The sequence below is a fragment of the Barbatula barbatula genome, assembly GCF_947034865.1.
Source record: "Barbatula barbatula genome assembly, chromosome: 25".
Taxonomy (NCBI): domain Eukaryota; kingdom Metazoa; phylum Chordata; class Actinopteri; order Cypriniformes; family Nemacheilidae; genus Barbatula; species Barbatula barbatula.
This window is the reverse complement of record NC_136788.1, coordinates 14,494,270-14,516,358: the sequence shown is the minus strand read 5'-3', so window position 1 is coordinate 14,516,358 and position 22,089 is coordinate 14,494,270. Positions and strand designations below refer to the sequence as shown.

The window sequence follows — 22,089 nt, the reverse complement described above, 5'->3', positions numbered from 1 at the left end:
CTGTTATTATTTACTCATCCTTGTGTCATTCCGAACCTGTATGACTGACTTTCTTACGCAGAACACAAACGATATTTTGAAGAATGTTGGCAGCTGGGACCCATTCACTTGCATTGGTCTTGTTGTGTTCATACAATAGAGGTGAATGGATGCCGCTTCACGACATTCTTCAAAATATCTGCCTTTGTGTTCTGCAGAAGAAAGAAAAGGTTAGAAATGACATGAGGGCGGGTAAATAATGACAGGTAAAAATGTATTGGGTTTAGTTTTCAGCTTTGTGTGCAGTATACTGTGTACTGAACGGACTGTGGGTGGTCTGTTGGTGTGCTGTAAACTAAGACACTGCTCTATTTAGCTTGATAGACAGATAAGGTGATCTCTCAGCTCAACATTTCGACCGTCTGTGTGAGATCACTGCCACTCCAAATCCATGCCGGGGGCTCTCGGCAGACTTAAGTCTGTGTTATGTTATCTCCCTCCGTGCTGCTATGATTCTCTTTGTTGCTGGCGTTGCAATCATTTAAATTTATGCACGGTTAAATCATCCCTGATTGAATTGCTGCTTATGTCCCGAAGCTGAACGCTGCCTAGCTGAGAGCTGTGCATTGACTTTATCGCCAGGGTTTACAGGAGGAATGACGAGTGATGCAATGGCTGTGAGTATAGGACTTGCTGCAAAAAAGTTGTGTGCATAAAACAGTCTGAAACTTTTTATTAAAAGTTGACTGGAACAATTTTCAGCCCTTATTCTTGTTACAAAGTAAAATGTTGGGTTTGCACAAACCCGGCATACGCACAAGCACATCTACGCGCACACACAAACATATACGCACATCTGATCTTATTGACCTTGTTTAGTGGTTTAAAACCGAGACCACTGATACAAGCATGAGTCAAAATAAAAGAAATCATTGAGCGTAACTGTCCTGTGTTTAATTAGATATTAAAGTCAAATGAGACTGGATGAACTTAAAAAGCTCATGTATGGTGAAGATCCAGGGGCGCAACTACTCAGTGTTAGGGGGGTATGCAGAAACAGTTTTTGCGCCCCCCCCCTAAATAAAAAAGTGTGCCGGACATCAGCATGTATGGGCTTGAAATAATAAGAAGTATTTCAGACAGCTACTGTAAGCCTACCATAATTATATGGTATATGGACACAAATATATAAAAATGTATTCATTGAAATTTCTCTGCCATTTCTTTCTTTTTGCCGTATCTAAAACGTACCGATTCGTACCGAAACGTGACTCAAGTGTAACGTATCGAACCGAACCCTGAATTTTGTGAACCATTACACCCCTACCTTTTCCATATTAATAATATTAAGAAATTAATCTGTTGGTATCAAGTATGAAGTTGGTATCAAGCTCCCTCTACACTTCCACCTAATGTTAGACCTACCTAACTTTGCTGTTAAATATAGCAGCCTTAATTCGATTTTTCAATCAGCCTAGGGATGGCATCAGATAAGACAACTATTATGCAGTAAGGTTGTGCTGCTGTTGAAATTACATGAACATTTGGGATTTTAAAAAGTACAAATATGACACACACACATACATATAGAAAAGTAATTACAGGGTCACATCTCTCTTTGTTTAAAGGTCTGTGCTGATATATATACATACATACATACACACACATATAGCACAGATCTTTAAAGAAGGAGAAATGTGGCCCTTGCAGCTTCCATGTCACCCAGCAGATGTAAAGTAGCCTGTATGTCTGACAGCACAGCTGAGCTAACATGAAGCTAATGGTAAAATAAAATCCATGATAAACCAGCCTTATTGCATAAGTAATGTTTTCCAGCTTCTAGTCATTTATTGTGCATGCTACCTTATATTTACCAGTTCTTATTTTACTTTAATAAAATTGAGATATGTCATGCATGGCATTGGTACAATAGGGTTTAACCAAAATATAAATGTAGATATCAGCAGCAACATTATTTTGCATTAAGTTAGCAAACACTTGCCAGTCAATATTTATATGTTCAAGCCTCCAAGTTTGGTAGCAAATCTATTCATGATTCCGACGGTCGGTTGCTCTGCAAGCTCGCTAGCTAACGTTAGTCTGTTAACATGAATATTGTATTTGCAAGAATAGACGTCACATTTTGAATCCTACCTGTTGCCTTTCACCATCCACGTATTTAGCTGCTGTCGCATCCCTTGACAGGCCATCTCCTTTTTCCATCTTTCTTTTTCTATTTTTAGCCCCCGACAGCTTTTTTGGTTTATCCATCTTTTTCAAATTCAAATTTCAACGACAACTCACCAACGTTACTGCGTACTTAACGTAACTCACGGCGCCCCGCCCACTCGCGATATTACCCTTCTATGTCTAAATAAATTATATGATGGAATCTTATGAGGGCACCGGTGCCGCCTAGCCTGTTAGTCCTCTTAAATGTATATAACTTTTTATATATACAATAACTTATATAAATTTTAGAAAAATGTATATAACTTTTATTATTTCACATTTATTAAATCATCGCGTTGGGCGTTGGCGCCCCCCATGGTGCGGCGCCCCTATGCGCCGCATATAGCGCATACCCACTTTTTGCGCCACTGTGAAGATCTCTCACGCAGACATGCACAAACACACAGCACACTCCCATTGGCTCTGCAATTAGTTCTGCATGGCAGTATAAGGAAGACAGATGTATAAAAAGCTTCACACCAACAGGAGGCGCTAAAGAGCACTTTGAGTCCGTATAAAAGCAGTCTTTTCGCTGTGAAACTCCAGCTCTTCGCTGTCCGACTCGGAGTTCACCCCCCCTGTAGGGTCGTCGTCCCCCCACACAGTGGGGATCCCCCGGTACGATACCTTCCCTCGTCCGAGTCCAAAGCCAAACCCTACTCGTATTCCCCCTCCACCAGAGTCTGCCACTGGCAATTTGGTCCTCCTGAAAAAGGGGGCACCGGCTGCTCCCGAGTGCAGCTGCAGTAACACGAAAACAGCTGCGAAAGTAGCCAGGATGAATGCACAGCTGAGTACCGCCACCAGCGCCGGCAATTTCGAGGGCACCCCGGGCTCCAGTAAGGACCCCTCCGAGCCTGGTTCTCCCTCCCCGGTTATTCTGTGCGGGAGCACGGGGATGTTGGGAGATTTCCGCTGCACCTGGTTTTGGTGCAAGCAGGAAGTGAGTGCCAGGTGACTGTGCGGAGGGCACGAAAGACATTCGTTCTCTCCCGCCCCGGAGCACGTCAGGCAGGCCGGGTGACAGGGGAGGCAGGCCTGCACGGTGGAGTGCTCCACCCAGTTGTCCAAAGACAAGTTGAGGACCTGAGGCCCGGAGCTGAAGCCGGGAGGGCAAGACTTCACGCAACCTTGCAGGAAAAGCGAGAAGCCTGTGCTGCATTCTGGAAACAGAAAATGTCATTAATGATTTCGTTGTAACGTCTTTTGAAGATGACAAGAAGTGACGTTCACAATGTATGCCATATCCGTGATGTGATGCATTTCTATGGGCAATTTTAAACAATGGAAACGTAGGTTTCATAATGATGTGATTTTAAAAGCTGCTTCAGAGATGGGAAAAGTTATTAAATAGTGATGAAAGAAGATGAAAATAAAAGGCTTTGTCTAAAGAATAACAACGTGCCACTTATGAATCAAGCAAAATAAAACCCAAAATAACAACACGAGTGAAGTCAAAAGCTTTTAAATATGCAAGGACAGAAAGCAATACATGCAGAGAAACTCAAGAACAACAAACTTTCAATATATAAGCATTTCCATCTGCCTGAGGTGCCATAAATGTTCCGTTATAAAGAAACTTCATGTTGGTACCTTATTTTATGATCAGAATTGAATTACTTCGTTTCACCTACTATACTTAGTTTCACCTTGTACAATTCAGGATAATCTGCAGTAACACCTCATGAAAAATGAGTGAAATAACTTTGGGTTCGTCCTTGAGACGCTGTCTGCACCGTATGGGGGCTATGATGGAGAAATCCATCATCGCACAGAAACTTTTTATAGGTCAAAGCTAAGCCTTCTAATTAAACAAACTAAAGTTTGTTTACTGACCTCTAGAGGTTACAGGGAAAGCACGACCTTGCTTCATGAAGGGGCAGATATTTATAAACTTTCCTCCTCCTTCAATAATGCAAAGCACGCTGGCACCGCAGTGTTTTGCAATAGTCATACTCATAAACATATATTAATATTCATAAGAACTGGGGGTAGACACACTGAGACATGAGAGAATTTCTATATGACAGAGTTTTAGCTAATTAACTTCTGTGTGCATATAAAAATATTTCCATGCGGCTGAATTAATTGAATAGCGTGTTAAAGAATAAGCCCCTTATAGGAATAGTTGACACCCAAAAAAAAAACATTCATTACTTGCTCACCCTCGTGTTTTTATGAAGCCAAATACTGTTTATGTTCAGTATAAATACTTCTGAAAGAACTGCAATGCAACTGTTTTCTATACAATGAGAAACTGTAGTAATCAAGTGTCAACATTGTAAAAAGATTTGTGCTATATTCCAGCTCACTAAAAACTTCACTATTGTATAATTTATTTCAGCATATACAGTATGTTTAAACTGCAAGAAAGACACATTTTTCTGGGTGAACCGTCCCTTTATGGATTGCCATTTGAAATTGTTCATTGGCAAACCCTTTTGGTCCAGGATTGTGTGTCTTACCGATGCAGATCTGCTGTGTATCAAAAGTTTTGCAGCTGTTGTTTGAGGGTCGGGTGTAGTCTACAATGTACGGATCTGTGGCGCTGGAGCCGGTCCCGTACAGAATGAGCATGAACTGAGACAGAACTCCTGCGGAAACGATATCCAGCTTTAAATTTCGCCCATTTCACAAAATGCAACTATTTGTCTTGAAAACTAGTGCATGTTTAGAACAATAGTTGTGGTACCGTAATCATCAAGTCCAGCAACGTTCTCAACCGCTAGTGTCCATTCTCCCCGAGGGTCCTCGTCCCAGGAGTGTGTGGTCATGAACGCCCAGTCATTAAAGCCTTCGGCTGAGCTGTCCTGAGGCCTGGAAAGAAGAACACGAAGAGAAACTCGGGTGAGCATGAGGTTGTAAGCGTGCTCTTAGAGTACAAATGTTAAGTCAAGTGTGAAAAGTTTTTGAGATGATTAGATGAACTGTTTGTGTGGCTAAATGAAAGTGTCTGTACGTGTGTATTGATTGTATGTGAAAGTGAGTTTGCTGGAGAGCATCAGGGTGAAAGGGCTTCCCGGGGGTCTGATGATATGATATATGTGTAGTGTGTATTTACCGTGGAGCCAGCAGCGTGGAACGAGTCCCGAGTGGGCTGATTAGGTGAATTGCCAGATTCCCCCTGTGGTTGTAAGACAGCGTGAGCCTGGCCTGCACGTGTTCCAGAGAGCTCACAAAGTCCTGCTGTCCAGAGCAGGCTTCTACAGATTTACTGAAAATCAGGTGGTTTCTAATATCCCTGCAAAGCAAAAAGAATCAACAAATTATTGGATGATCCAAAAAAAGATATTTGGAAAAATGCTTGTAACCAAACAGCTCTTGGTCACCACTGACAACCATTGTAGGAAAAACTGCAAATATCTTTCTCTGTGTTGATCAGAACAAAGAAATTATAAAGATCTGGAACAACTCGAGGGTGAGTAAATAATGACAGAATTTAAGTTTTTGGGCGAACTGCCCTTTGAGGGCTCCTCGGGTACTTGACATTAGCTAGCTGTTGTTCAAATGTCCTGCTAGTGCTGCATGAGTGGTTTCACTGTCCTCACCTGGGCTCAGTAAGCATATTAATGACACATTTGTGCTGTGGCCCCACGCTGCTCCAGTTTTGGGCCAATGTGACCATGGCGCTGGCATCCAGCAGACCATAGCCATAAGAATGGCTCACTGCCACATAGAGAGAGAGAGAAGGAGAGAGAGGCAAGAGGTCAAATGTGTCCACCAAACAAACAAATGCAGAAAAATGCATTCAAACTGTCAATTACCTAACCGCCCCACACCATTGGTCCTCCAGTCATTAGTTATCAAGTGGGCGGGACGTGAAGTTCTCACAACCAGATGTTGCATATCTCTCCAGGTAAGGTTCATGCTGCGTGTGGCATAAAATGTTTTACATTTATATGAATGTAACACAGCGGCGGGCGGCACATTTTTCATATTCAAATGATAATTCACATATAATTATTCTTTTGGATGTGACAGGATGTCTTTCTGAAAGAAGCGTAATTAAAGCTTTCTTTAGGCCGAGTCACAGAAAATAGCAAATGGAAACGTTCCGTCCTGGGGGCCGTGCATCATTTTGTAATTACACGGGCGACGGGGCCTTTTTCAACAAAAGACCCGAAATTGTACTCCCTGAAAAGGCAGCGATTTCAGATTCAATTTATAACCGCGCTTCCATGCTTCACATCTTGAGATTATTAGGTTCCTCATTGGCTGTTGCTTTACACGGCAAAAACAAGTGGCTTGGGGAATCGTGCACTCGTGTTATCGCTCAACAGCTTTCCAGGGCAGAACAGGTGTTGAATGGGGCTTAATAAAGCACTGATGGTTTATACCTGAGCAAAAAAATATATGTGGGGTAACGTGCGGTATTACACTGTGAACCTTTCGTGAAAAGACCTTACGACATTGATAATTAGCACCTTCCCACCTCACAATGCTCGAAAAACAACCGTTCGCATATTTTTCAAGGAGATTTATGAAGAAGGTGATTCATACGCTTTGCACATTTTCTGACCTCAATAAACAAATTCATAATATCACATGCACGATTTATAAACCTGGACAGAGAGAGTGAGTTGCATTAGCATTAGTGATTAATAGTTGTTATATTATTTTAATTCCATGTTGGTGCACATGAGGAAACTCCTGGTGGAAAAAGGGTGGAAACAGAGTTCTTTTGCAATGATGTCGGGGGACAATATAGCTCGCATTTGCACATTTCTGCCGAAGAAAATATGGTTTTGGGGAAACCTGGTTGGGCAGAGGCCCCTTTTTGAAATTCAGTGTTTTTATTGTGCATTCCAATTAATATCAATCAAACAGCTATTGGGTTGTTTTGATTAAGTAATAATAACTAAAAAAAGCTAATTAACACAATAAAACGTGGTAAAAATATATCAAGATAATAAACATGATTTTTTGAAAATTTTAAAAATGATTTATCCGTTTTTACAAATAAACTCTTTATATACAAAACCTGTACATTATCAGGAAAGTGAGAGTTACTCCCATCATCATCCCTGAACATCATGGTCTTTACATGTATACAGTGGTTCTCAAACTGGGGGCCGTTGTCCATGGGGGACACAAGATTGATCCACGGCGGTTGTTTTTATTGCATTTTATTTTATTAGAAATGTATTATAAGTTTTGTGCAATCAAACGTGAGCAAAATATGACTACAAGATAAATAATTGATGTTCCAGCGTTGTATAATAGAAAGTATTTTAATGAAACTAAAAGCAAAGTTTAAGATTAGGTCTTTTTTGGGGGGGGCACAAAGTGATGCACTGTACACAAAGGGTCCCTAATAACAAAAACGTTTGTGAACCACTGTATTAGAATATTGATAGAAATATTGCTGGTTAATAAATAAATAAAAACTAAAATATTTCATGCTAAAAATAACAACGAAGTCAGAGAATATTCTTTCACTGCATCTATTGAATCCTTCAACATTAATAAGGTATATATATATATATATATAGGCATTAGTGACTCAAGCAGAGGACAGCTCTTGATATAATATCTTCAGGAGGGAACAAAGCCAGTGTTTTATTGAGAGATTATGAAGTGTTGTCCAATGTTGGTCTAATATCTTTTTACAGAAAAGTATTCCAGCTGAAACTTTGCAATCTCTCATGTGAAAATGAGCATCATCGCTCAACAGTAAGAGCGGGCACAAACCTCTTAGACTTACTGTTACTATTTATTGATCTTTTTATTGATCTACACAAAGTTTTTTCTTAAGAATGACAGCTCTTAATGACATGTATCTTCAAAAAGAAACATGAAAGAGATCCATATGTACACAACAGCAGAAACTTTGGCAGGTTCATGAGTTTTAGAAGCCGCACAGCATGTGTGTCATACAGACATTTTATCGTTTTTCAATAACGCATTGGACACTATGAATTGTTAAAAACAATTATTGTAAATGTTGTATTGTGTTATTGTAATAGTGTCTAGTTTAAAATGGTATGAGGTTGAGAACACATTACTGAGTGAACTTTTCCTTTAATTGATCATTACGACTCAAAGTTGTCTAGAGGTCTGCCCAACCAGGGTCCAATTTGTCCTCGGACGAGAAATGCGGAAAGGCAGCTGTCACCCGTTCTCTGTCTCTCTGTATCTCTCCTCGTGTCAGGACGATGTCGGGGGGATGAAAATGATGTGCGCGAGGTAATGAAGTCTAACTGACGAGGTCGGATGATTGACAGAAGCGGTGGGATGTGTAGAGAGTGTGTGTGTCCGTGGAGACAGGTGTCAATGTTGTCATCACTCACTTGGCCTCCAGAGCGAGAGCGATGATTCCAGCAGCCAGGGGAGCCGATGCGGACGTGCCCGTGTGCGAGTCCGTACACTTCTTCCTGAGGTCTGTTGTCACCTATGAACACACATGGACACAGAGATGGAGAGGTCAGATGTGTCAGAAAATACACTGGTTGTATCTATACACACACACACACACACACGCACACACGTATATACTGTATGTGGTTGGGGGGGCGAGTCCATCAGCCAGAGGCGCCTGTCAAAGGGCCTGATGAGAAAGAGTCTGAGAAAAGGAAGGAAAAACCTAATTCACTGCTGGCTCTGATGAAATGTGTGAGCGCCGTGCAGACTTATTATTAGCTGGCACCCCTACGCATGAGGATTTGGGGTTTTAATCAGGGGTTTGAGACTCAGGGACATGCCGGAGTGATTGACAACGGTCAGGATGAGAGGAGGTCCAGCCCGAGGCGACAGAACCATCACAGCGTACACAGGAGAGCACCTGTCACACATCCAAACGCACTAACACTCTTTCTCTTTGACTTTTTATTTCTCGCTGTCACCGTCGCTCTGATACAAACACCTACCTGTGCGAAGATCCCACACCGCCCCTGTCGACGAGAATGCGTCCATTTTCAAATTGAATCTGTTATTGCCTTTGTCATTGTAATGGAACGGAGGTCTCGAACGAGAGAGGAGGGAGCTATCAAAGTCAAGCGCGCTGAGAAATACTTGACATCAAACAAACAAACACTCTGCCGTCCGAAGTGTCTCAGATGAGCTTCAATGAGCTGGCACTGAGATCAACCTGCATGCCGAATCTCGCTTTCGCCCAACACGGCCGTATCGCGGAATCAAACAGAATATGGATAACTACCCACGGCACGTTTTTCTCACCGATGTTCACTGAATCTACAGTGACGATGAACAGAACCCGAGCTGAAAGTTTGCAGTCTGAATTGAATGTGGGTAGATTAAATAAAGTGGCAAATAAAAACAACTAACAGTGTTTGCAGACAGTTATTAGGACTCAAACTCAAAGGTTAATGATTTAAATAAGTCTAACAAATGATTTAGCATAAAAGTGTTTATTTAGGTATACAAAGTCTGTTTCTGCAGTAGAGGTCTATTTAAAATATACCACCAGCATTGCGAGAAACGAAATTAAGCAACATTATAAATCTTGCATTGAGTTAAATGCATTTTTAATTCATCATTTACTTTCATAAAGATCAAAAACTACTTTGCAATCCTTCCTCGTATCGCTCACGTGTATAAAACGGATGATTAAAAAAAAGCAAACCCTCCCAAAGCACGAACTAACAGCAGATGCTCATCATCAAAGATGATCGTGATGTCTCTTGTGAAGGGCATCTAAAATCTTTTTTTTGGCCCAAATAGCTGCCCTAATTGAACAAATACTACTACTGCCTTGGAACCGAGGACGCGTGAAGAGAGAGAAATCCTTGAAAACCTGATGTAAAGAATCTGCAATGCAGCATGTTTGGTATTCAAAAATCGCTGTCTCTGTGTCTTTTGCTCATTCACTTGATCTCATTTCTGTCTCTTTCCTCTCTCCACTCTTTATTTCCGCTCTCCGAGGAAATGACCGGGACGGAAGCAGATGTGTATTGCTAGCAGCATCACCGTCAATGGAAAAGTTACTTGACGTGATTTTTTGGCCTCCCTCGGGCACGCCATTCACAGAGCTGTTTTTCAGGGAGCCCACAGGAAATCACAGCGGCAGATGTGGAAATCATTTCATTGGCTGACACTTCATCATCAGAGCACACTGGCGGGCTGCTGCGCCATCGCTCACTTGCCCGTGCGGTCATGATGTGGTCATTTAAACCATGCGGCAAATTTGGCAGCTACTGCTTGTTCGATTTGACATGACCTGTGCTTACGACTGGAAATGACTTTCTTTGTGATTGTTTGAGGGTGAAAGTTCATGATTCATGCTGCTTTTTGAGTAAAATACAAAATTTCTTTGCATCTTTTTTGGTGCCATTAATGAGAAACATGTTTTTTTGATGATAATAAAGGCTTTGGTAAGCATTTGCTTATGTAACTGCATATGTGAGGAAAACGGATGAATAATCATATTATATAAAGTCTTATAGGGATAGTTAACCCAAACATTTTAATTCTCTCATCATTTAATCAACCTCTTGTCATTTCATTAACATTTTTGGGTGAACTATCACTTTAATTAAAATAAATTCAAAGTGTGAATTTGAGGTTTAAGCTATAAAACCAAAACAAGACAATGGAAACTCTGCACTATTAGGCAGACAAAGGTGGATCACACTTGACACTTAACAAACCCTACTGAAGTTGTGCTAATGTATTACAAACCAAACCAAACTGTCGTATTTGTTCATATGAATGTAAATACGTACAATCTGTTTCTCGTTGAGGTTTCCGCTGCTGTAGGTGGTGGCGAGTGTGGAGGAACAGGCCTCACTGTACCACGGTACATTACCGTACTGCGTGGTGCTGCTAATGGAGAGGGTGTAGATGCTGTTGGTGTATCCATCGCAGTTGCAGCTGTCTCTCTCACGGCCTCCGTTACCTGATGCCCACACAAAGATGGAGCCCAACCCGCCTCGACCCTACAGTACACAAAACATGCACATTTAAAAATATACATGTTAAAGAGCAAATTATCATGTTATTAATGTGTTCATGCGTTCAGTTTCCCAAAAAATCAACATTTACTTGAACACAGAGAAAGATATTTGGAAGAATCCTTGTAACCAAACAGTTATTGTCCACAATTGACTACCATTTTAGGAAAAATTGCTTTATAAACTTCTTTGTTCTGTTGAGTACAAAATAAGATATATTGAAAAATGTAGAAGAGCAAACAGTTCTGGGACACTTTTGACTACTATTGTCCTTTTTCATACTATGGTAGCTAATGGTGGCAAATGTTTGGTTACAAGCATTCTTCCAAATATATTTCTCTGTGTTCATCAGAACAAAGAAATCAGAACTCTCCTTTTACAGGACTGGGTTGACACCTTTTAAATATAAGACATTGTGTTTTATTTAAAATATTTTAGTTTTAGTTAATAAACATCAAGTAAATTAGAGCAAAACCACTTGTTCCTGTGAATTCCCGTCTACGAGTATTTATCATTGAAACCTTTGTGTAGCGTACATTATTGTCTGTGCGCACGGACCTCATATATAATACAATAGCACACCAAAATCCAATTGAAGAAGCCAATTATGGCTGTCATGATTAATTTAAAACCGATATTGTGACCTCTGTATGCTGAAATCTGCTGTATTTTACGCTTTATTAAAATTGGTTGGACACCTGACAAAATGCCACTTTTCCTTTTCTCATAAATCAGTCTCTTCTCTCGCTGCAGTGAAGCAAGTCTGCAAAATTTGATTAAAGTTTCCTTCTATCTTCTGCCTTCCATATGGCCAATATTCACAGCTGACTGACTCAGGATTATTGTGGCCATAAAATGGTTTGTTTGTTTGTTGGTTGCGTCGCCGCAATCTGGTTCGCAATTCTAAAAATGATTAAATCGCTTCATGTCTAAAAACAGGACTGAAGTGCAGAGAAAAAGACCAAGACGGACACACACTGCTGGGACAGATGTTTATGTTAAGTGTAATTTGACTAAATTACTCGAGGGACAAATCACTATTACATGCTATTAAAATGATCACTGACTCAATTCCACATGCCAGACAGAGAAAACAGTGAATTCATTATGATACATTGACCGTACATTAAGGGCACGTTTAATGTACAAGTGGGGTAAAATATAAGTGGGCGACCATTCTAAAAATATATGTTGCCTGTCACGAAACACTCTTTTCTCTCCGTGTCGAATCAGATAATAGTTTCTAAAGCGTGAGGCGAGAGGAGGTGATTTGGATATAATTCCATTAAAGATATTTCCCAAAATGATTAATCGAAGATAATCTGAGTTTTGCAAACTTCTGTTCTAAACGGCTGTCGGAACGTGAACTCGAATTTTCGCTACTTTGCCGTTCTATGCAAGGTCAATGAGTTGGGAAAGGGAGTATGGGGAAGATTGCGAGCATATGGTTTGAAACACTCGATGGCACGGAAACACACCTGGGAGCTGATTAACATTTATAAAAAAGGAAGCAGAATAAACAGAATATTGAAATGAGTAAATAAGATGGGTGTAGAGAGAATTCCATTTCATGTTGTGTGCTCATGCGAAACTCATCACTGCAATGCTTAAGTGTTGTCAGGGTGATGACATATGGTTGCTAAGGTGTCACGTCTTGTTCAAAATATCCCCCACATTCTAAGATACAGCGATATGTCTGACTGCATAGAAAAGTAATAGCCCACCTCTCCTCACCAAGCCGTATAATTTAAGGTATCATTCACGTAGCAACAAATTCTAGGTGTGTGATGAGTATTAAAAGGCTACATATAAAGAATATTAATAGCAATGCTTGCCTTACAAAACACCACTAAAACATAAAGAACGACTCTAAAAGAGAATAAGAGAAAGAATGATCAGGGAACAAGACACCTAAATGCTCACATCACAGAATAAAAACTCATTTTTGCATTCACTGTGCGACGTGTGTGCCTGAGCGCTGAAACTCTATCAAGGTAAAAACTGACAAGAGATAGACGCGTGTGTGTGCCACACAAGAAAAATTACCATATCAAAAAAGTCAACAGTAAACAAATGCTTATCTCTCTCAAGATCTCAACAATCTCAATAAATAAAATCCCTGTTGCGAAATCTTTTGAGCCTACATAGGCTGCTAAGGCACCATACTAACAATCACAGAACTTCATAGGTGACGGATATAAAACACTACGTAGGCAGCCTACATTAGTGCACAAAGTACACAAGACACTCGAATTACATTTCAATAAAATGATGAACGACGCAATACTTTAATGATCAAATCTTTTATTCTTTTCCTTTTGTATAATTTTGGATAAAATAGTTTAGGATAGAAATAATTTCAGATTGTTTTGTATCAATATTTTTTTGTATTAAAATAATTAATGACTATTAAATGAATGAATATTCCTACTTGACCCCTCTCTTACACCGACCACACAATGGTGGCTAAAACTAGAGCGTAGGCAAAACAAGCTAAGTGTGGAACTGCCCTCGCCTCATGAGGACTCATATGATGTCTTAAAATGCTGCCTACACAGGCAACCCACTAGTATTTAGACAGAGAAAGAGTTTTATAATCCTCAGTACTCCAAGTGTACTTCCTTTTTCAATTCTCCATAAACGCATTTAATGACATCTTCAGCTCACGACGTCCAGTCCTGTTCCTCTTGCAGAGGTGCTGATCAGATCTGACAGGGACTGTCACATTTAGCCGATCTGAAACCTGCCTGAATGACCTGACGGAAGTGCTAGACTCACCTCGGTGATCCCCTGCAGGAACGCTTCTTTGGCCAGCTTGGCAGGGCCGTCCACAGTCTTCCCATCGTCCTCGGGGCCCCAGCTGGCGCTGTAAATGTGGATGTGCTGGGAGTTCAGGCTTAGAGATTGAGCCTCTACAACATCTGTTACCTCTCCGTCCAACATCCGCACACCTGCGCGGAAAACAGGAAGAGAGACAGAAAGTTAATGAAGATTTCAGAGAAAACGTGGGAGGTGGGAGAAACCTTGTCTGTTAAAGAAATTGATGTTTTTAAAGAGAAGACAAATGCAAACCAGAAAAGGAAAATTAACTCAAGAAGGAATAAACTATGACTCACTTCCTGGACAAAATAAAATGCTAATTGAAAATCCAGCCTATGTAAAACTAGGAGTTATTGCTTGCCGTTTTATTTTAGTGTCTGGTTAGAACATAGTGTGAAATAGAGCACAGATATAATTAGTAAGAATTATTCTGTGGCCATTTTTGTGTGATTAATAATTCCAGCCACAGGATTCATAGTCAAATCACCCACCCACAGAAACACACGCAAACACACACACACACACACAAACCAGTGGCCAATTAGATCAGAAACATCTGCTGTCTCTGGTTCTTCACACATACACAGACACATAAGGACAGAATGATCATTTTATAACAAAAACACACACACACAATAATAGATATAACACGAGGGCGCCTACTTGCCCTCTGCCTTAATAACTATAATTTACCCAAAAAATTAGCTAAAAAGACAGCATTAAAAAGATGGGCAATTCGTTTTTTGGCTGTCTGGCCAGAACGCTACAATGTGTCTACAATGTGTCCGGAATACCAAAGATATTCCCAAGACCCAGAGAGAAAATTCACTTTAATGAATGTGTTTTATAATGAAATGATGAAACGTTTCAGATTAGCACACATTAGACGTAAAGGACAGGAAATGACATAAGGGTTTTAATGTGAGAGTTTCATGTCTGATTGCTTTGATTGAACTTATTACCATGCGCACATTTCGACATGCCAATCATCCCTCCCACTCACCTCCGATTTTGGCATCGTGGGCCACGCCCACTCCGCAGACGCCATTGTTTGCTGCAGCCGCGACCTCTCCGGCGCAACGGGTCCCGTGCCTGGAGAGACAAAGAAAAAGAGACAGACATGTTGGTGTGATGGCTTGCTAAGCCTTTGTGCTCCGGCGCACGTTGTGCCTTTGCCCGATTCAAATCCAGTTCACATTCAGTTCGACTTGATTCAAATTCAGTCCACGTTCGAACACAGATAAAGTCTCGGAGGTGAGACGCTGCGCTGTCACCACAGTTGAGGGGTAATTCTTGCAGCGATCAAACACGGATGCAATATCCTTATCCTACAATTAAAAACTCATTAGAGCCTCGCCGAAAACTATAGATTAACAAACAAACACATACACGTCTCGAGTTGGCTTGTCACTTATGAACATTCTTACGGCACCGCAGGCGTACCTCAAAAGCTCTGCGGTGGAGATAAACGTCACCGTCTAAAGAAATGGCAACTGGGTTTGGGCTTTGTATAGGCGCCGCAAGAGCCATTCTCTCCATTCAACGGCATCCTTTTGGAGCTCATTGTTTCCTTCAGACAAAGCGGAGAAGAAGAGCGTAGAGACCCCAGAAGAGGACCTGAGATCAAGTCAGCGGGGCATTTTTATCACAGTTGTCATTACGTGTGCTGTTTCACACAAACATAGAAGGTTATTAAACTGAAGTACACATGTACATAACTCACATCCGAATGAAAAACCTTCAGTTTTATAGTCTTCTTAGCTGTCAGTCACAGGAAACACAAATCAGACTTATATAGAGACCTACACAATATGAGAAATGACAATGGCTTTTCCACAGCTCTGCATTATCATGACAGCATTACAACATTTTTCATCGTTGTGACTCAGCCGTAGTGCTTGTAAGCCCTTGTAAGTTTTCAAGCAAAAATACAAATTGTCTACATTGTGATAAATCTACACACACGGTACAACCTACAGAATATAGAAGGTAAGGAATGGTTCATTGGAAAATGACAATCGCTGAGGAATATATAAAAAAATTCAGCCTTTTGGTGATATTCATTATTTATAAATGCACCTTGAAGTGTATTAGAATAGAAGAATCAGCCGGAGGAAACGAACATGACCAAACTTAGCTATTATTCCTCACTGTTTTAACTACTTTCACAGAAAAACTTGATTGTTCATTTTACTTATTGCAGTAGTTCAACGCTTATTCGTGATAAGTCGCGATTAATCACAACCGGAATAAAGTTTGAATATACATAATATACAGTATGTCTGTGCGTTGTGCATATTCATTCTGTATTCATAAACACGTACACATACATGTATGTATTTAAGAAAAATCTAGTAATATATATGTTTACATGTATATAAATATTTATTACACGGCTCGCAACATTCCAAGGGTTGTTATTTTCAAATAACAATCGCTCAAAACGAATAACACCCTGTAACCGGGATGCTGCAAATCATTTTGAGAGGGGCAGTTTAATATTACACAACAAATAATTATAAATATGTCTTTTAATAACATATATTAAATAATATTTGCAAATGATTAAACCAATTTGCCTGTTTGCAAATTACTTTAAATTACTTTGATACAAGATCACACTGACGGGGCTTATTTCTGCGATAACAACCGGCTGTACATTATCCCTTACATAAAAATATATAAATTCTTATGTTTAATTTAAATCATATATAAATATAAATAAATACATGTAAATATTTCCTAAATATGTGTTTATAAATAAAAAAATTATATGCACAGTACACAGACATATAATGTAAACACAAACTTTATTCGGGATGACTTTATTCTTATTTATATATACATCTGTTTTATTTTATGCCTCTGATGAAAGAATATGTTTGTTTATTTGCTTATACTTTATATGTATTTCTGTATATATGGAAAGAAATGTAATAATACAAAAATGAATGGGGATTAATCCTTGAACAGTCCGACTTTGCAATAACGATGGGCTTCAGTTAACTTTTGTGAGTGATGCAGAAGTGAATTGTTAACCAATTTTAAAATCTCAGGTAGCCAACAAAAGCGTCTCATTAAAGTTTGGTGTGCACTGTATTTCATCAACCTGACAAATCCTTGTCTGCTTACCGAGCAAACACCTGACATAAAAAACACTTTCGCCCTTCAATGGCACCTATTAAGTGTCAGCGCTTCCGAAACGCACCCAATTACGCCTGAATTTATTTCTCGCCGCAGTCTTTTCTCCAAGGCATATGGAATTACATATATTCCCTGGATTTCTTCTACTCATGTTACATAGCGAAGAAAGGCAGCGTTTACCATTCTGATACATTCATTAGAGCCTATTAAGCATCAGGCTGTGACTGCAATCAAAGCTATTTAATGTTAACAAAGCCCTTTAGCCAGTTAACCTGCCTAGAAGGTGGTGCGGTTTTTACAGGTTTTATATACAGGGCCAGAGTCGCAACAAATTCCTTTCATGCTGTGCATGTAAACCCGTCATTTGCAATAAAACATCATTTTCCACATTCGTCTTGTGGGAGGTGACGGTTATCATGACAAATGGCTGGGAACACCCTCATGAATAAACAATGCAGCTTTTATATCGGCTCATTTTGCAGTAATTTACTGCTTCAGACGCAATCTACTGAAGAAGGTAATCTCTACATTCAGTACAGAGAGCTTTTATGTGCATTCATTTATATTTACATATACAGGTTTCAATAGCCTTCAGGCTATCTGTGAGAGCACATTATATCATACAGCAACGGAAAAAAAGTCATTTCAAAGACCATTTTCAGTTTATCTGAATTTACAATTTATAGATATGTGTTTAGGTAAAATTATTATTTTAGTTTTATTCTGTCAACCAATAATAACATTTCTCCCAAATTTCAAAGAAAACTATTGTTTCTAGTTGCATTTATTCGCAGATAATGAAAACTAGAGAAACAGGTCAAAATAACAGAGAAGATGCTCTGTTTTTTTTCAGATCTCAAATACAAAAGAAAACAAGCTCAAATTCACTTTTAAGCAATGCAACAGTATTTGTTCATGTATTTAGGAAAAGTTCAAATATAATTTTTTATGTGACAACCTTGATTTTTATCACAGTTTGTATTTGTCTTGTCATACTGGAGGTCTTTTCAAAATTGCAATTGGATGACTTGAGGTTTGATGTTGTTGAAATTCAACAGACACTGGAATGGACTGGCCTCAACACATCTAGAATTGCAGATTATGTGAAAATTTGGATGGTCTCTTAATTTCTTCCGCCGCTGTATACAGAATATTTGACAAGTTGGTGAGTGTAGAATAATAGATATCCCTTCATCTTTTAACAGTTTTAAGGTATAGGTGTTTTTAAAAAGCTAAAAGCCTCTTAAAGATGTTTTATCTTTAAACTCATCCTTTATTCTATTGCTTTGTTAAAAGATTCACAGCCTTCGATCACACATTTGACTTTTCACTTGCATAGCCAAGCCAATGCGCCCATAATTATGTATAATCTACAAATATTAATATCCAAGTAAAGACTTGTGGTGTGCAATATATGATTATAGCTATTTGGCCTATTTATTGGTTAAATATCTCACCGTCACCCATGCGGTGTCTTTCCGTAAAAACACATAAAACAGATGGCACTGCTCACATCGCCACACAGAGTGATTTAAACTGTCTGTTTAATCTTGTAAGTATACATAATGTTAAAACTGTTGCCTCCCGTAAAAGGTTGGACGCAAATCGCTTCATTTGCATATTCCCATCTCTGACTTTCAAAGACACCCACATGCAGTCGGAAAGACAGATCATTGGCCGTCTCCTGAACTCAGGGGCTTAATGGCTATCATTATGGAGTGTTGGCACAGTTGAGCGTAAGGTCAGTTCGCACAGTGAATCTTAAAAGAAGCTATAGCACCGCACCGCAAGCTTTCTCATTGAACGTAAACAGACGTCTTGACAAAAAAATTAAGTGCCGTTCTTTTAGAAAACAGAAAGAGATCAAGGTCGGCCTTCTGGCAACCACTCGGGCATAACAGCCATCAAGCTATCATTTCCTCATAAGTGTGGACAGTACAGCCTGTGCCTGTCAGTCTGAAAAAGTTATTGTTTGTTCTTGAAAAGTTGTGGGAATGCCGACTCGGTGCCATCTGACTACAAAGCACATGAAGAGATTTTACAAATCACATTGGTTCAGAGCAATTCAAATATTAAAGATAAACAACATGAATACAAAAAAGGGATGTTAATATTCATAAATATGCATTTAGAGATTGGAGACAGAAAAGTTGTCTAAAATAAAACATTGATTAATCAAATTAATTATTTCAATAATTCTTCCCACATTTTATAGGGAATAAATGTATGTAATGTGGCACTTGCATGATTAACATGACTAACTGGGAGCAATACCTGTTCTAATTTTCAGTTTTAACAAGCATGTTTTTACTCTTTGACACCCACACCAGATCAAATTTTAAGCTATATAAATATGAAACCTGGTTCCGGATGATTGGTGCTACCTGGCACGCAGAGAAAGCTGTTTTCCCCGCAGAAAAGCTGCATTCAACTCATTTACCTTTCACAGCTCAGCGAGGTTCAAAAGTACTGATTCTGAATGAGGTCTCCATATTTTTTAAAGTGCCAAGAGTCACAATAAAGCAGACAGGCTGTTGTACCTGACGCAAACCCAAAAATGATGTGGTAAAGTGTGCTAATGGATGCTGCGAGACAATCCTCGTCTTGAAATATGCTCGAGTAACGGATAACACATCAATGCCAAACAAACCCAATGTCATGACACACCTACAATACATTCATACTGCTTCATTGAGGCTTTCATTCACACCTATAGATACAGACAGATTCACTGGAAATTGTTCAATAGAAATGAAGCTATTCACGCTGTGACTGTCACGCTACTTGCTAGCAGACCTACAAATGACTTTTCTCACAAGGTTTATGGTAAAAAAGCAAAGTGAAATGGAAATGGCTCTTTAAAACGCACGTCTGCCTACAGCAAGCTGCTGTGTGTGTTCACCTTATGCACACATATTTTAGTTCATTACTTATATAAGTTTACACAACCTTTATGTTCCCATCATGACCTTTTCATCATGATGCTTGTGTTTATTTTTACACAATATTCAGATTTGTGGTATCTGAATGTTTACACAACTCTGCATAACACACACACACACACAGTATAATATCAAATTAATATCCAACTAAAAATGTTCAAGGACTTTCTCCTTCACATCTTTTCACCATATATCATGATGAATATGAATTCATGAACTAAAAAAAATCACCTCTTTCAACTTAAAAACTTTAGTTCAAAAGCATAAAACTTAAACTTCAAAAGCTTCGACTTAATGATCCAGTATGAAATTAAGCGACATCTAGCGGTGAGGTTGTGACCATTGCATAACTTATTCTAAGGTAATAAAAACATAACACTTCCCTATGGAAGCTCTTTATAAACCTCTGAACACATCGTTATGTGTAGTATCTATATCTCTTTCTGTCAAAATCTTGAGTAATGAAAAAACATGTAACAAGACTTATTGAGAACATCGTTTTTTTGCTCTCCATTGCGATGTTGTGATCCCAAAATGAATTTGTAGCGTTTAAAATGTAAGTGTGCTTTATTTGGGTATCATGACTATAATTCCTAGCTAGCCAGAAATTTTATACAGAAGCGTCTGTCTGTTCTTCTTCTCTTCCTGTCCCACATCTATTTAGGTGCAAAATTACTAGCAATCTTTCCCAGCCTTCCCTGTGGAGACCACAACAATCTGTCCAAGCCCACAGGGGAGAGAAAGAGTACAGAGTGAAAATGAACTCAACACAAGTCTTTTCTTCCACCCGAGCCTGCAACAAGCCTACAAACTTGAAACCGGAGGCGAAACGGAGGAGACGTGTTCTAATTCTGTCCATCTCCTTGTTTTTCCCTTTATTCGTCTTGTTTTATGTTCCCTTCAATTCTCTTATTCATCCATTTACGTCTCTCCTGCTCAAAGGCATAGAGTGCCCTTGAAAACTCACGATGAGTCTGTACAGTACGCTGCTGTGTAGAGTAATGGAATCCGTCCATGTATTGTAGAAAAGAGTCGGATCTCGATGCCTCCCTTTAATAGGCTTGGATTAAGAAGTACTCTAAAAAGGATTAGTGCATTTTCTGCCCAGCTAAACCCAGCCCTCGGGCACAGCCTCGGTAAGCCACATGTCCTGGATGAGAAAGGGGGAGATGGAAAAAGGGAGAGTAATGTAGAGACAGAATCCCAGATAACAGAATGAGAAATGAGGTATAAGGAAGTCATGATGAAACCCCTGCCAACTCTTTGACGTGTCTGCGAAAGAAACCGTGGCGCATTTCAGAACGCACAACCCTAAATCCCTGTCACGGTTCTGACTCCAGTTTCAATTGTGTCCTCCCTCTTGCTGGCGTGGAGCGGTGTACGGTAGGGCAAATTTTCAGCCTTTCTGATGGGATTCCAAAGGCCTGATTCTGGTGGAAAAGAAAGCTGACAGGTTCGGGTCACGTGATGTGGGGTTGAGTGGAGAGGCAGTCGCGTTATTTACAGGTCTGACTGACAGCCACCTAACACAATTCATCCATCACCCGTGCTACTAGAATTAAAGTGAGAAAGAGAGCGAAGGACTTTAAAAGTCTTGTTTATTGACTCCATAAAGCCAAACAGACCTGGATATTTATGCACAAAACAAAGACTAGAGTCTTTCGAGCTGACCTCATCCCAATATCAATAATTCAACACTTTGAACAGAACAACTCTCTTGGAAGTAAAATTCCCATTTATTTTCTCCCTAGAAAAGAGATTTTGTAACCCTTTAAGACAGATTACTGTATGGTTTAAGAGACTGATGGTACTGTTTATGTTTCCATAAAATATATAATATTTTAAATGATTTTATATATGCTTTTTTCCAAAGTAAATTAGTTTAATCAATGGTTTGATTTACGATTTAAAACGGTTCTTGGTGATTTTAAATGGAGAAAATGTCCAAGAAAAATGAGAAACTTTTCAGTGTGGTTGTTAAGACGTTCTTTGTGGTTGCTAGGGCATAGCTTGGAGGTTGCTTAGGTGTTGTGGGTGGTTGCTACAGAGTCACAAACCTAATC

At 39.5% G+C, this 22,089-nt stretch overlaps 1 protein-coding gene across 1 annotated transcript in view; it reads right to left on the bottom strand.

Moving 5' to 3' along the window:
* Positions 1-2,460: 2,460 nt before the first annotated feature.
* furinb (furin (paired basic amino acid cleaving enzyme) b) overlaps positions 2,461-22,089 on the bottom strand; it is a 53,696-nt gene continuing 34,067 nt past the window's right edge. Inside the window, exons 7-16 of the mRNA XM_079450768.1 lie at positions 14,944-15,032; positions 13,899-14,071; positions 10,893-11,105; positions 8,502-8,602; positions 5,976-6,079; positions 5,760-5,877; positions 5,273-5,452; positions 4,904-5,028; positions 4,677-4,805; positions 2,461-3,374 (exon numbers count right to left, since the gene is read on the bottom strand). Of these exons, the coding sequence (XP_079306894.1) occupies positions 2,704-3,374; positions 4,677-4,805; positions 4,904-5,028; positions 5,273-5,452; positions 5,760-5,877; positions 5,976-6,079; positions 8,502-8,602; positions 10,893-11,105; positions 13,899-14,071; positions 14,944-15,032 (1,903 nt within the window). The 3' untranslated portion in view covers positions 2,461-2,703. The remainder of the gene's footprint in view (positions 3,375-4,676; positions 4,806-4,903; positions 5,029-5,272; positions 5,453-5,759; positions 5,878-5,975; positions 6,080-8,501; positions 8,603-10,892; positions 11,106-13,898; positions 14,072-14,943; positions 15,033-22,089) is intronic.